Source organism: Bidens hawaiensis, unplaced genomic scaffold (genome assembly GCF_021521415.1).
Source record: "Bidens hawaiensis isolate Kalapana, Puna unplaced genomic scaffold, B.hawaiensis_p1.1 tig00006397_1, whole genome shotgun sequence".
Lineage (NCBI taxonomy): Eukaryota > Viridiplantae > Streptophyta > Magnoliopsida > Asterales > Asteraceae > Bidens > Bidens hawaiensis.
Genome location: NW_027491434.1, coordinates 168404 through 181820, shown reverse-complemented (window position 1 = coordinate 181820; position 13417 = coordinate 168404). Strand labels below are relative to the sequence as shown.

The window sequence follows — 13417 nt, the reverse complement described above, 5'->3', positions numbered from 1 at the left end:
CGTTTAAAAGCTATCTGGGTTTGGTGACCAATGACCCGCTTATGTTTTTTACTATAAAATCGTTTATTAATTATAAATAATATATATTTCTTTTTAATTTGAATATTAAATTTTAGTATATCCCTATTTTATAGGATTTTTACATCAAATAATTGGTAAGATTAATTCTTAATTTAATGAGATGTTATAACCCGTTTAAGAGATATCTGGTTTTGGTAAGACCCATACCCATAAATTTGGGTTAAATCAATGAGAGGCCTCCATTTAAAAATTAAGCAACCTGGTGGCTTCCATAAAAGAGGGGAGCGACCACATCGCGACATGTATAATTTTAGCGTTTTAGTTTATATATATTATAGATGATAGCACTGTAAACACAATCCCCTGTTGTGATATTCTAATAGACCAATATTCTTTCTTTATATTTAGCATATATTGTAATCATATTATGACTATGATTTATCTCCAAATAAAGGAGATAATATAGGGATATTATATTCAATTGTAGTTATGTCCGCTCATAGAATAGGTCAATCTCTTATGCTCCTATATATACGACACATGTTGAATAATAAACTCAAGGATTTTGACCTAATCTCTCACTAACAAACCAATACGAGAAGCGGGAGAGAATCAAAAGTGGAGATTCACGGTAGTTAAGTAAACTCATCAGTCTTACTCTTCCAATTTTTGGAACTTTAAATAATTAGCTTATGAACCAGATAGCTAAATTATGGAAGTTTATTGTTTGTCAATATCATAGAACATCTTATTAGAACTTGTGGGCAAGACGTGGTTTGGTTAAATAGCATAAGAATTAAGAAACACTTTGAGATTACGAGTTTTGATGAATTTTGGCATAAAGTATGATATCCTTTGTAAATATATGTATATGGTAAAGAAAATTTACTATAATCTTGGATGAAATGATCTAAGAATCCAAATGCATGAATTCTTCTAGTTATAATATATATTTTAGGAGTTCGAAAATAACCCTTCAAAAATATATGTTTGGGTGCACGCTTAATCTTATATGTAATTAATTTATGTATACCTTGAACCAAACTTTATGCTTATTTTACAAGTTACATTCGTAAACGAACAAAATAATGTACTTTAATTGCTTTATCAAATATGCGTTTTCATGATCTGTCTTCCAAAAAATAAATATAAGTTTACATAGAATTTCTGAATTGCATGTGTAGGGGTCCGATCCAGCATGCATGCATGCATGCATGCCATGTACTGTCTTTAATCTCCTATATCACTTTAACATTAATTAATTATAAGGTTAATATGTAAGTTAGGCCTAAAAATTGAAAGGCTGATTAACTCATCTAAAAACCTTAATTAGCGTGTTAAGTGTCATCTTAGGCTTCCCCTATAAAACCCACACCATCTTCATTATCTTTCTTCATAAATCTCACACACTCTCTCTACCTTTCTAGTCCATGTTCTCTTTTTTTTTTTCTTACACTTTGAGCAGAACAGAAACCAAAATAGTTAGCGTCTAAATGAAGAAAAACCCAAGCGGTTCTTCGCAGGATGTCGAGGTTCGGAAAGGGCCATGGACAATGGAAGAAGACTTGATTCTTATAAACTACATCACCAATCATGGTGAATGTGTTTGGAACACTCTTGCTAGATCTGCAGGTAATTTAACTTTTAATGGTTTTGTTATTATTTTTTAATGTTTTAGTAAATAGTAAACCCTAATAATGGGTTTAAATACGTGATTAATTAGGGCTGAAACGAACTGGAAAAAGTTGCCGTCTTAGGTGGTTGAACTATCTCCGACCCGATGTAAGAAGGGGCAATATTACACCGGAAGAACAACTCTTGATCATGGAGCTTCATGCTAAATGGGGAAACAGGTTTGTATAATTCACTTATTTTAATTTCATCTTCGTTTCTATCTCAATATATTCACTACTAGGTAAAAGAGACCGAAATTTATTACCAACCAAAACGGCGCAATATGGTGGCTAATATTAACACTGATGAATAATATATCTAATTACATAAATCATCATGCTTTGAAACGTCTATAGCTACATACGTTTAATTAACTAAACTAATTAGTGGACTTAGGAAAGATTTTAGTTAAATAATAGTCTAATTAAGGGCTTAATTAATACAGCTTCACCAAGAAAGATCAAATCGAAAAGTAAGAGAGTTTCCGATTTTAGAAGTATTCCTTTTCAATCCATCACGTGTTTAAGTTTCATTTCATCGAGTCACAAAAGTGGGCTCCCACATTAAGTGCTTTCTCAAAATTGACAGATTCCATAGTGTTTTTTGCTGATCAAGACAATGTGGTGGTCCTTTATGTTTATAGTTCATAATGATTATCTTTATTTTAATCACATCATGAATAAAATACATGATTTTTTGTAGGAAAATTAAGTTGGCTTATAGTTAAGAGCATGTTTAAAGTTTTGAAGAAAAATCAAGTGTTTTGTGACTTTCTTAATGGTCCCAAATGTTCGATTAAAAGAATATTACGTAAAGAAAAAACCCAACTTAATATGTACTTTCTGATTTTAAGATTTATAATGTACCAATCTTAGAGCAAATAAGAAAATACAAGGGATTTCTTCACAAGTTTCTTTTTTATGTTTTCTTGAAAACATGTGTAGTTTTTTTTTCTTTTCAAAAACCATATGCATGAGTTCCTTTACTTACCTAAAAGAACATGTAGAATTTTTCATCTTTAATCATGCACGCATCGATGCTCTTGTCGAATGAATCTCTGGACCATCGACAAGTCGAATATTGGATTCCAAACTCGAGCCGCTAATTTTAAAAAATAAAAACTTTGAAAGCTTCTCCTTTAATTTCAACTTTATTGATGGGGGTGTTTCTACATTTATGAATGAAATGCGAGTTGATCAACTCTCCTTTAAATATACACTACTTGTGGAAAAAGTGATCATTTCATGAATTCGAAACATAGTACACATGATTACTTTTAATTTGCATGATGTATGTTTGGTCCTATATACATTTTACATGATCTCTTGTGGACCATAATATCTATCTCACTTTTAATCAGGAATAATACTTATAAGCTAGTAAATAAACTAATTTAACTCTAAGCAAATATTTTGAAAGTTTTATATACATAATCTAATATGCTTTTTTTTCAACCATTTAACTCTAAAAATTCGAAATATTTTGTAGATGGTCAAAAATAGCAAAACATCTTCCTGGAAGAACAGATAATGAAATAAAGAATTATTGGAGGACAAGGATTCAAAAGCACATCAAACAAGCACAAAACTTTAATGAGCAAAAATCATCAGGGCATGCCGATCAAGCCACCACGAGCTCAACACAAACATGCAATGTCATAAATCCAATGGAAACGTACTCTCCACCCTATGATAATTTTCAGAGTTTTTCGGGTCCATATCCATCTGAAACTAATGAGAACGTGTGGAGTATGGAGGATTTATGGTCTATGCAGTTATTAAACAGTGACTAATCATTTTGTTTAAAGCATATATGCATGAGTCTTATAGGTTAAATACATAGCATTGCAACACAAAGAGCTTTCAGCAGCAAACGAATCCTTTAGAAATATTAAAGCCCTTGTTTGATTTGTGTCGTTGTTTATATGTAGTCACACTAGAACCTCAGTACTATCTATATGCCATTATGTTTGGACTCATGTGTGCTACTGAAACCCTCACACATCTATACAATAAAACATTGGATTAATATACGTGTGGCAAATATCATAGAGTTGTTTTATTTTACTCTTTCTAATTTATAGGTTTGATATTTCGTGTGGCAAATATATAGTACTACAAACATATTTTTTTTTGTTTTTGTAGCATTTCACGTTATATTAGTTATATATTTTGGATATTATAGAAAAACCTTTATAAATATCTCAAAGACATTTTTATATAATACTGTATTTAGCAATGCGAGTTATAATTAGGAGTGTGGTGCTCACAAAGATTTGTCCATAACCCTAAGGCAAATCCTCTCATAGAAATCTTAGGCCTTGTTTGACTATATTGTTCTGAATCATTAAAAGGTTTTACTAATTAAAAAATTTTCTATATATCATTTAATATGTCTCTGAAACTTAATCATTAAGAAGCTCTATAATTATTAAGAGATGTCTCTTTAGTGAACTAAAAATATTCTGTCTTAGAGAATATAGTCTTTTAATAAAATCATTAAAACACTGTCAATTTAATAAAAAACGATATTTTTATTCATAATAAAAAGTAAGACGGTGCATTATTTACGCCATAAAAGATGATGCTTTTCTTAATCAAACATGCATAACAATCCAAATTACAATTCATATCCCACTTATGATTTCACCTTATCCATTTGATTTGATTGGTGAAAAGTATAAAATCTCTTGAAAATAGCATAATCATTAAATTAACCGTTTTTTATTAAGTTAATTTATGTAAACTCCAAAATAATTGCTTTTTTGGTTAACTAGTCATTAGTATAATTTGGTATTATTAATTAGAGTGTTTGTTGAGAATGAGATTAGTCATATATTGAAACATTATTTTCTTCTATACTAATGGCAAAATTTGTTGTGGCTAATTCTGGGTTGGCATCTAGTTTAGAAAAAACGACAAATTGAAAACATCTGCCAAACGTAACCACTAGGAGAGCTACACGTGGAAAGATATGGAACATCTTAGATTTCTATTTTGGGAAAGTTCAATCTTTGCTTTCTGTATTCATCAAAACTAATACACGAGTCCGTTAGTGTTGAAGGGGACGTATGCCTAACTTTTTCTAACCATTTAAGGAAAGTCTTCACATGCATTGATGCTATTTCTCTTGATTAAAAAGATATGTTAACCTTTAATATCTTATATATTAACAACCCCGTGTAAAGTCATTCATTCTATTGAACTACCAGCTTACATTCCGTATTACACACGTTGAAAAATATAACAAAACTAAAAAATTATTATTTGTAATATGCAAATTCAGTTATTTTATATAATAATTTTCATTTATGTCTTTTATTAAGTTTTTTGATATATTTATGTACTATTAATTTTAGTTGTAAACCAAACCTTAGTGTTTGATTTATTTTAAAAATAAAACATTCATACCAATATATTATATCACATTTTGTGTGTATGAAATGCAATTTAGAAAAGAAAAAATGTTGTCACGGATTTAAAACTAATTTATAAATATTAAGGTTTGGTTGTAAAAAAATAAATAAATAATTTATCTTTTAAGTATTTAAACAACTATAGTTTCTGCAGTGACGGATCTTGAACGTCTAGTATGGATGGCCGAAATTCACGAGAGCCAAAAAAATCTTTGTTTTCCCCTACTCCCTATGCTTTGGGTCCGCAATCCGGTTCGGGTCGGGTCAAACAATAAAAACGTACTATATTCAATCAATCAATGCAAATACCAATTCAATAATTTAAATTTCAATTCAATCATTCAAATTACTGCCGTTCTTACACAAATAATATGAATAGGCCGGACTCAAATCTCAATGACGAATTGATATAACTCACCAAAACGTAAACACACAATAACTAATATTAAATAACTCTCAACATTATATAGAGGTAATAAATTCTAAAACCCCTATTTCACGTAACTCGTGTTTCTTTAGATGAATCCTAACTCGGTTGCATCTCGTGTGTGTTTCTAATGTCTAACCATAACTCGGTTTATATATATATAAACCTAACTTGCTAGCCAAGACATTATCAAATATAATAAAACTTTAATTGCAACCTCATAAACCCATTACATATTAATAAATCTTACGGGCCTAATAGGTCCGACCCGGTCATCTACACGTGACAGGCCTATTAAGATGGTTACATCCAACAAAATCTGGGCTTATTTTTTGTACCGAGCTTTATTTTTTAACATTTCGTGGATAGCCCGGATTCAAATAATATGGATAATCCAGACTCAAATAACATGGATAGGCCGGACTCAAATAACATGGTTGGGCCAGACATAATAAATACAATTTTTTTGGAATTTTTGCGGTAAAAATACACTACTAAACGAAAAAGATGATGGGACCCACTACCAGTAAAAAGGCCTTCAATGACACGCATTGCGTGTCATTGATGGATACAGATGACATGCAAATGCGCGTGGTTGAAGCCCTTGTCATAAACGAAATATGACATGCACCTGCTTGTCATATTATATGGCACGTTTTAATGACACTTATGTGTGACACGCGCTTATGACATACAGGTATGACACGCTTTCGTTACTCACATTTATGACACCAATTTATGACAAACATTTATGCATGTCATCATATAATTTTTTTTTAAATATATATTATATAATATATATTGCATAATTGCTAATTTTCACATTAATTACACAAATACACAAATATAGCATCAAAATTATATATATATATATTACACAACGTAAGTCAAAATGTTACAAATATTCCGAAGTTAATTAACAAAAGTATTCGTTAATATTCAAAAGCTAGCATACACATATATCACTACAAGAAAATAAAGTGAGGTATAACTTGACCATTCCTCTCGAACAACATTAATATCATCATCCGTGTACTCGGTTTTGCCTCCCTCAACCTAAGAAAATTAAACAAACAAAATGCTTCAAATTTTGGTCAAGTTAAAACGATTTGGGTCAATATAAACATAATTAAACATCTAACTTATACTTACATTGTTATTGACGAGTGTTTGAAGTCCTTCTCTTTCATGAAGTTTAAAATATAGTAACCACAATCGTCACTAACAAACTCATATTCACAATTATTTAGAGTTGCTATAAAGGGTTGAACGTTATTAAGAGATAGCCGACGTGCCCCTAAATAATACTCACAGATACTATTTATTACTTTTAACAAACTCATATTACACAATTATTTAGAGTTTGTTTCCATGAAGTTTCCGTAGACAAAAATTTTAGTTTCGTTTTCCCTGTTATGGTCGGTAGGGACAATCAAAACTTTTAGGTTCTGTTCGTTTCAAAGATTTGGAAGGAATTTTAAGGCCATGAATTGATATATTCGTTTCATTAAACGAAAGAATGGGAATAGAAACTAAATCCCATCAAATCTCACGTTTCATGGGATTTCAAAATCTCACATATTTTAAAGGATTGTTATGGAAAATAAAAACCCTTCAAAAAAAAATTCAAAAAAATTAATAAAAAAATTATAACTCAAAATATAAATCAAAAACGAAAAATGTAAAAAAACTAAAACGTTTCCTTCGTTGTCCTCGTTCTTCAAAAAAAAAAACCCAAGAATGAAGAAGATTCCAATTTCAATACATATTAACCAACCAAACACATGAAAGGGATTCTCAAACATTTCATTCCATTCCAATTCCAAATCCAATTCCAATTTCAATTTCAAATCCTTTAAAAAAAGTCCGTGAAACGAACGGGCCCTTCGTGCCGAAGAGTTGTCGTGTAAAAGTAACTAAACAGGCAAACATGTAATATCTAAAGAGTAGTAATTGGCTACGAAAGAGTTAAAACATAATTCATAAAGGAAGCACATCTCAAAAACAAAATACCTTATCAAAGACAAACTCCTACTGCAAGTAGATTTGAGTACACACGGTAAACCTGCAAGATAACACAGATATTGAATTTTGAACTCAAACGTATAGATGAACTTTTTCACATATAATGCTTAACTTTTAATAAGAAACATTCTATTTATGCATCTAATTGCATAACAACAGATCAGGTGCACATAAGTCAAAAAGTAGTACAAAATATCAAATATTGTGCTATATCTTTTAACTTCCAAAACTCAAAGGATGTCTAACACAAACAAATAATTTGATAGCCAAAAGTGCAGAGAACACAAATACCTTCTTGAGTCAAATGCAAAATACCAACTATCCAAGTGGGGACTATTTACCCCATCATTAAGATATTGTACTGTTTTGAATAAATCTGAGCTTTGAGGTGATGCTTTTAAAATTTGGGAACTAGGGTTCCATACAAACAGAACTCAATCACATGAAGTAAATAATATTCCTGCTTTTAGCCATTACAACCACGAAAAAGCACTTATTACAAACAAATCAATCAAATAAGAAATCATGGTAACACCGCAACAAATTCTAACCTAACTTAGTGACTTAATGTATTAATTGCAGTAAAACGACAACAACTTTTAACATAATTTAGTCAATAAACATAACAAACACAAATTGCAACAAACTGGCAAGGTATTTGATGTGTTGTAAAACACACATATTTTCCGCACGTTTTATATACGTTTTATATTATATTTTATATGTTTAACTCGTTTTAGATAGGTTTTACGTACATTTATTAATCTTGTAGGTTTTGGGTAAAAGAAAGGTAAAAACCGGGACTTTTCGAGCATTCTATGAGCCTTTTACGCATACAAGTTCAAGACAAATCTCAAGGCCCGACCCGTATGCATCATGGAGGCCCAAATACTATTATAATATTATAATATAAAAAATTAAAAAACACTAGAGCTGCTGGACAGCAGCCGATCGCAGCAGGCAGCAGGAAGGAAGCAAGGGAGAAATCTTTTTTCGGCTAGGGTTTGAAGGTTGTGGCGGCTAGGGAAGGAAGAAGACACAAGAACCAAGCCTCGGGATTGAATCCCCATCGTTTTTGACAGTAAGAGCAGCCCCGGAAACATCCATATCCTTACATCTCTTTTTTCATTGTTCATACACTTTGATTTTCTTGTTTAATTGTTGATTTGTTTTGCAATTGATTGAGAGATTGAATTGTTATTGATTATTGTTGATCATTGGATGATTGTTAAGATGTTTGGTATGGGATTAATGATGTGTTTATTAATTGTTTGCTGCTGTCCAAAAATGATTCTTGGCTAAACTTGTTAGTTCTACCTAGGAATGATGATTCTTGTTAGTGTTTGATAGGTTTTATGGATTGTTTGATTGATAGACTTAATTTGTTGATGTAAAGTTTGATTTAGACATGAAATAGGTTGTGTTTAGTGGCTGGAAATTTTAGTGATTCATTGCATAAACCCCGTGTGTTGATTGATTAGTTTTGTATTGATTGATCGGTGCATTGTTTGATTCTAGACTTTGTGTTTAGGGTTTGTTTGCGGTAGGTACCACCGTATGGTTTTGTTGCATGATTTATTGGATTAAGTACAGCGGTTAGACACCTTCTTTGAGACCGAGAGGTGATAAGAAGTAGGGTCGTCTCATTACCTTTGCATGCTAGAATAAGAATTGCGCGAGAGCGAGTTCGTTTCTTGTCAGGTTTAGGTGTTTTGAGCGACTAGTTGATCTATTTTATTTTAAGTTGAATTGTTCCTCTATCCTTGGTTGTGTAGTATTCATTGCCATTAGGGTCGAGTGTTGGTGAGACCGAGAGGTGATCCTTCATTAGAACACGTTAGCAATTGTTTCCCGGTTTGGTCGTTTTAGGCGATTTTGAGTAGTTTAGGCTTGTTGAGTGAGACCGAGAGGCGATCTAGTGAGCCCGAGCGATCCTTAGTCGTGTCATATTTAGGGACCGGTGTCTTGAAGTCATTCAATTCATTAGCTTGTTAGGCCTACAATTTGATTCAGACCTAGGTAGACGTTTTTCTCCATCCTAAGTTAACACAGTTAGTTCCCCGTTAAGTTTTCTATTTTTGGTAAGTTTTGTTAGTCAGTCTAGTTAGTTCAGTTAAGTATTTAAAAATCAATATAATTATTATTCTAAGGTAGGTTTTGTCTAGGGTTAGTGATCTTTAGCGTTCTGACGTGTCCACGTGTTCGATACTCGGACTTCCTAAGTCTATACTACTTGCGATCGGTACACTTGCCGGTTGTGTGTGGTTTTAGGATTTTCATTTTAATATTAAAAATTAGTTGTGAGGGTCATATTTATAGGGTTATTAGACACACATCAGTATTATTAACAAATATGGCTGCAAAGCAAAAATTTCTAACCAAGTGACCAGCAAATGAAGGAATTAGAGTAAGATGGTAAGAAATTTTTATCTAATTCGCCCGATTAGTAACCAACAATGAGAAGAAACTACTAGCAAACACCCAAAAGCAGAATCAATCGGCAACGCTAACTTCCACTTATGTTACAAATCCAAAACAATTTAGATTAAAATTACAAACAGGCGCTTCGAATGAAAAAGAATCTCCTTGAGTCTAAAAAAGAAGAATCTACACAATTCCAGTTACAAGTCTAGAATTAGATCTACATATAACAAATTTAACAAACCTATAACAGTCAAAAGGAAAACAATCTCTAGCATAATCAATTGTCATTCAGTATTAGGTAAAATGCAGATAACATCTTAATAAAATTACACAACATAGTAATCAATTAACTAGAAATTCAAGAAATGTATGAAAACTAATGCGAGATCCGTACCAAATTGGAACACTGTTTCAGAAAATAACTGCCGTTAGAGCTAGGTTTTGACGGAGCGCGGTTCAAATATGAAAATGTACCTGAAAAGCTAATGGAAACCTAGGGTGCGAATGCTGCAGGTGAACTGAAACTGAAGGAGATGAGGAATGGAAGTTGAATTCAATTGAATAATAAGAAAAGACTAAAGATAGAGATGGTGGTACCTTCAATTGGATGTCATGCGGTTGAGGAACATCGACCCCTTCAATTGTACGCTTTTACAGCATACACCTTAGTCGTATTGCACGCGGTGGCGGTGGTTGACGGCATGGTTGTGGCGGTGGTGGTGGTGGCGTGGTTGTGACGGTGGTGGTAGAGAAAATAAATCGGGAATTGTTGATTTGTGAGGATGAAGTTGGAAAATATTTTAAGGGTTTGAGTCTGATGAGGGAATTAGGGATAGGGAATTTTAGGCATGCTAGTTTTTTTCACTTTGGTGAAAAACAAATATCAAATGCATTGGTTATTTTTTGAAATTATAACATTAAATCATAATGACATACAAAAATAAATGTCATAAATTCTCTACTTTTCAACAATTATGACAGCGTTTTAATGACTCACACAATTGCGCGTCATAAATCAATCCGTGTCATTGTGCGCATATCAAGGAAGGCCTTTTTTCTAATAGTGGCCGCGGCCCGGTTTGGCCCAAGAAAAGAACCGCCCCTGGTTTCTGGTACACATGCCATAGTTTCATTTGGTATCTACACAACCATCAATATTCAAAATGTAGATATTAAATAAAATTTTTACGTGATATTAATATATCATTTTATAAAAATCTTATGCTTTTGTAATGAAATTAGATTATGATTTTTTCATATTTCATAATAACTTTCAAATTACGAATAAACACCTTAACAATCATTTCTCATGTAGCAATTGGCCTCGTGTATGACACGGACGAAAACATAGAAATCGTCAAGTAAAGAAATATATAATTTCAAAAGACAAAATATTTTTTAAGATGTTTTCTTAATACGACATCATGATTTATAATTGTGATTCATATTCATACGGAAACAAAGTACACAAAGACATAATTAAACTTGCAAAAAAATGGGGTTACATATTAGAATGCTTTCTAACAAAATTTAAAACTTTAAAGCATAATCTTTAAAACTACTAAATATTTTCTTATAAACCATATTCGTTTTTTTGTCAGTAACTGTAACGCCCGTTACTTTCGGTTAAATGATTTAAACATGTAAAGTTGTGTACATCCTCGGGTTTATCTGGCGTTTCTCGGAGACCTTCTCATCTTCCCGATACGTTAAACTAATTAAACTTTTTAACCAAGTATCGCATCTTTGAAATTGGAGGGGCTAGGGTGTAACATTTATTATTATATCACAAAACCCTAGTTCCTTCCTCCCCACTTCAGCCAATCGGAACCTTGAGCAGCCTCCAAGCCTTCGTTTTTCCTCTATCCAGCTAAGATTAAGGTGTGAAATCCCAATTCAAGGTTAGTTTATCATCCCTACAAGTCTTTTACACATTAATTGGTCATTATAACTCGCTTATCGATCGATAAATGGCTTGTTTTAGGCTAACCGGGTGGCTGTCCAATTGAGCAGTTTCGTGGCTGTTGTTCATGAGGTTTTTGCTCTACAACATTCCTAGGTATGTCCAATGTAACATACTTTAATATCGTGTACATTGGTGTTCGTTTGATTGGTCAACTAGTTGTAGATTGAAAGTTGGTATTCAGTTGTCTAGAATAGTGAATTGTTGCGTTTAACGCGAGTGTTGAAGTAATTAATGACCTATTCAGTCCGGGTGACTTTGGTTCGGTTTACGGGCTGTTGGAAAATTATTTTTATAAGTATTGGGGCTGAATTGGTTGTCGGTTACTCAAACGGGTCGGTACAACGTGTATTCGCGTTTATTGAATAGTTGGTGCGTTGTGCTTGCGGGTTACCGACCCATTCAACTCGTGTCGTGTGGGCGTGTTGGCTGTGAATTTATCACATTGGGTCCACACGGGGCTGAGTTGGATGTTAATTGCCTAAACAAATCTTAAACGCGCATGCTAGTGTAACTAGTGCTTCCGGGGGTAATTTGGGAATTCTTTGTTCTCGGGAGTGACTATGGGTCATTTTGGTATATATAAGGCCCCGGGGGCTGTTTTAATCGAACGTGGTGAGGTTGAGGCTTTAGGTGACTTGAACCGTGTTAGAACGCCTCGTAGGATAAACGAGTCCATTCGGTGTCGTTAGTAACGATTTTATGTAAACCTACAGGCGTTTGAGTTGTGGGATACTTAGGGGTTCTTTAGCTTGTGGTGATTTCGTGCCTTGTGTCAGTTGAGTTCATGGTGCCCCTTTTCACTCTTTCAAGTTTTGGGGTAGTATACACACCTAAACGATTTTGCTTGATGAACCGTTTAAATTATTTTGTATGGGCTTATTTGTATAGAATATGCCTTGGGATGATATTTCTGTATGTTTGTACGTATGATTATTCATGTATTATTTTATGGCCAATAATTGGCGATGTTATTTAGTCGTTAACGACTAAGGATGTTTACGTATGCCTACTTTGTGTTTGCATACGTTGGATGGAATGTTACGTGTTTGGGTTGTATGTGTGCTCGTCCATGATGTTATTACTTGGATATTATTCATATGGATGTGATTATATAGATGTATATATAAGTATGACTACTTGTCGTTTATGATGGCCTAACTGATCATATCCCGTTTTATTTTAAACTATTGGAATGATTTATTTAAATGTCAATTATTAAAAACTTGAACTCACTCAGCTCAAGCTGACTTTGTATGTATGTTAGTGTGAGTTTCAGGTTAGGAAGACGATGCATTACCGCTTGGACGTGCTCGAGGCTACTTGGACGGTGGAAGGCATACCTAGTTGGAAAGTTTTATTAATGAACATTGTTCTTTTCAACTATTACTAAATACATTGAAAACTTGGTTTTGGGAATAATTCCCGGGTTTTGGGGAGTTGTTTTAATAATTATGATTTTTCCGCA

The 13417-nt window shown here is 32.8% G+C and overlaps 1 protein-coding gene across 1 annotated transcript; it reads left to right on the top strand.

Moving 5' to 3' along the window:
- Nucleotides 1-1281: 1281 nt before the first annotated feature.
- On the top strand, nt 1282-3730 carry LOC143632545 (MYB-like transcription factor EOBI). The gene is made up of 3 exons (XM_077101033.1): nt 1282-1653; nt 1745-1874; nt 3184-3730. The coding sequence occupies exons 1-3, from the start codon at nt 1515-1517 to the stop codon at nt 3485-3487; spliced, it is 573 nt and encodes a 190-aa protein (XP_076957148.1). The 5' UTR covers nt 1282-1514; the 3' UTR covers nt 3488-3730.
- Nucleotides 3731-13417: the final 9687 nt, after the last annotated feature.

Excerpts from the sequence above, each read along its gene's own strand:
- LOC143632545 (XM_077101033.1), top strand. The coding sequence starts at position 1,515 with ATGAAGAAAAACCCAAGCGGTTCTTCGCAGGATGTCGAGGTTCGGAAA. Across the intron at positions 1,654-1,744 it reads CACTCTTGCTAGATCTGCAG|GGCTGAAACGAACTGGAAAA; the intron begins GTAATTTAACTT and ends GTGATTAATTAG. Across the intron at positions 1,875-3,183 it reads CATGCTAAATGGGGAAACAG|ATGGTCAAAAATAGCAAAAC; the intron begins GTTTGTATAATT and ends AATATTTTGTAG.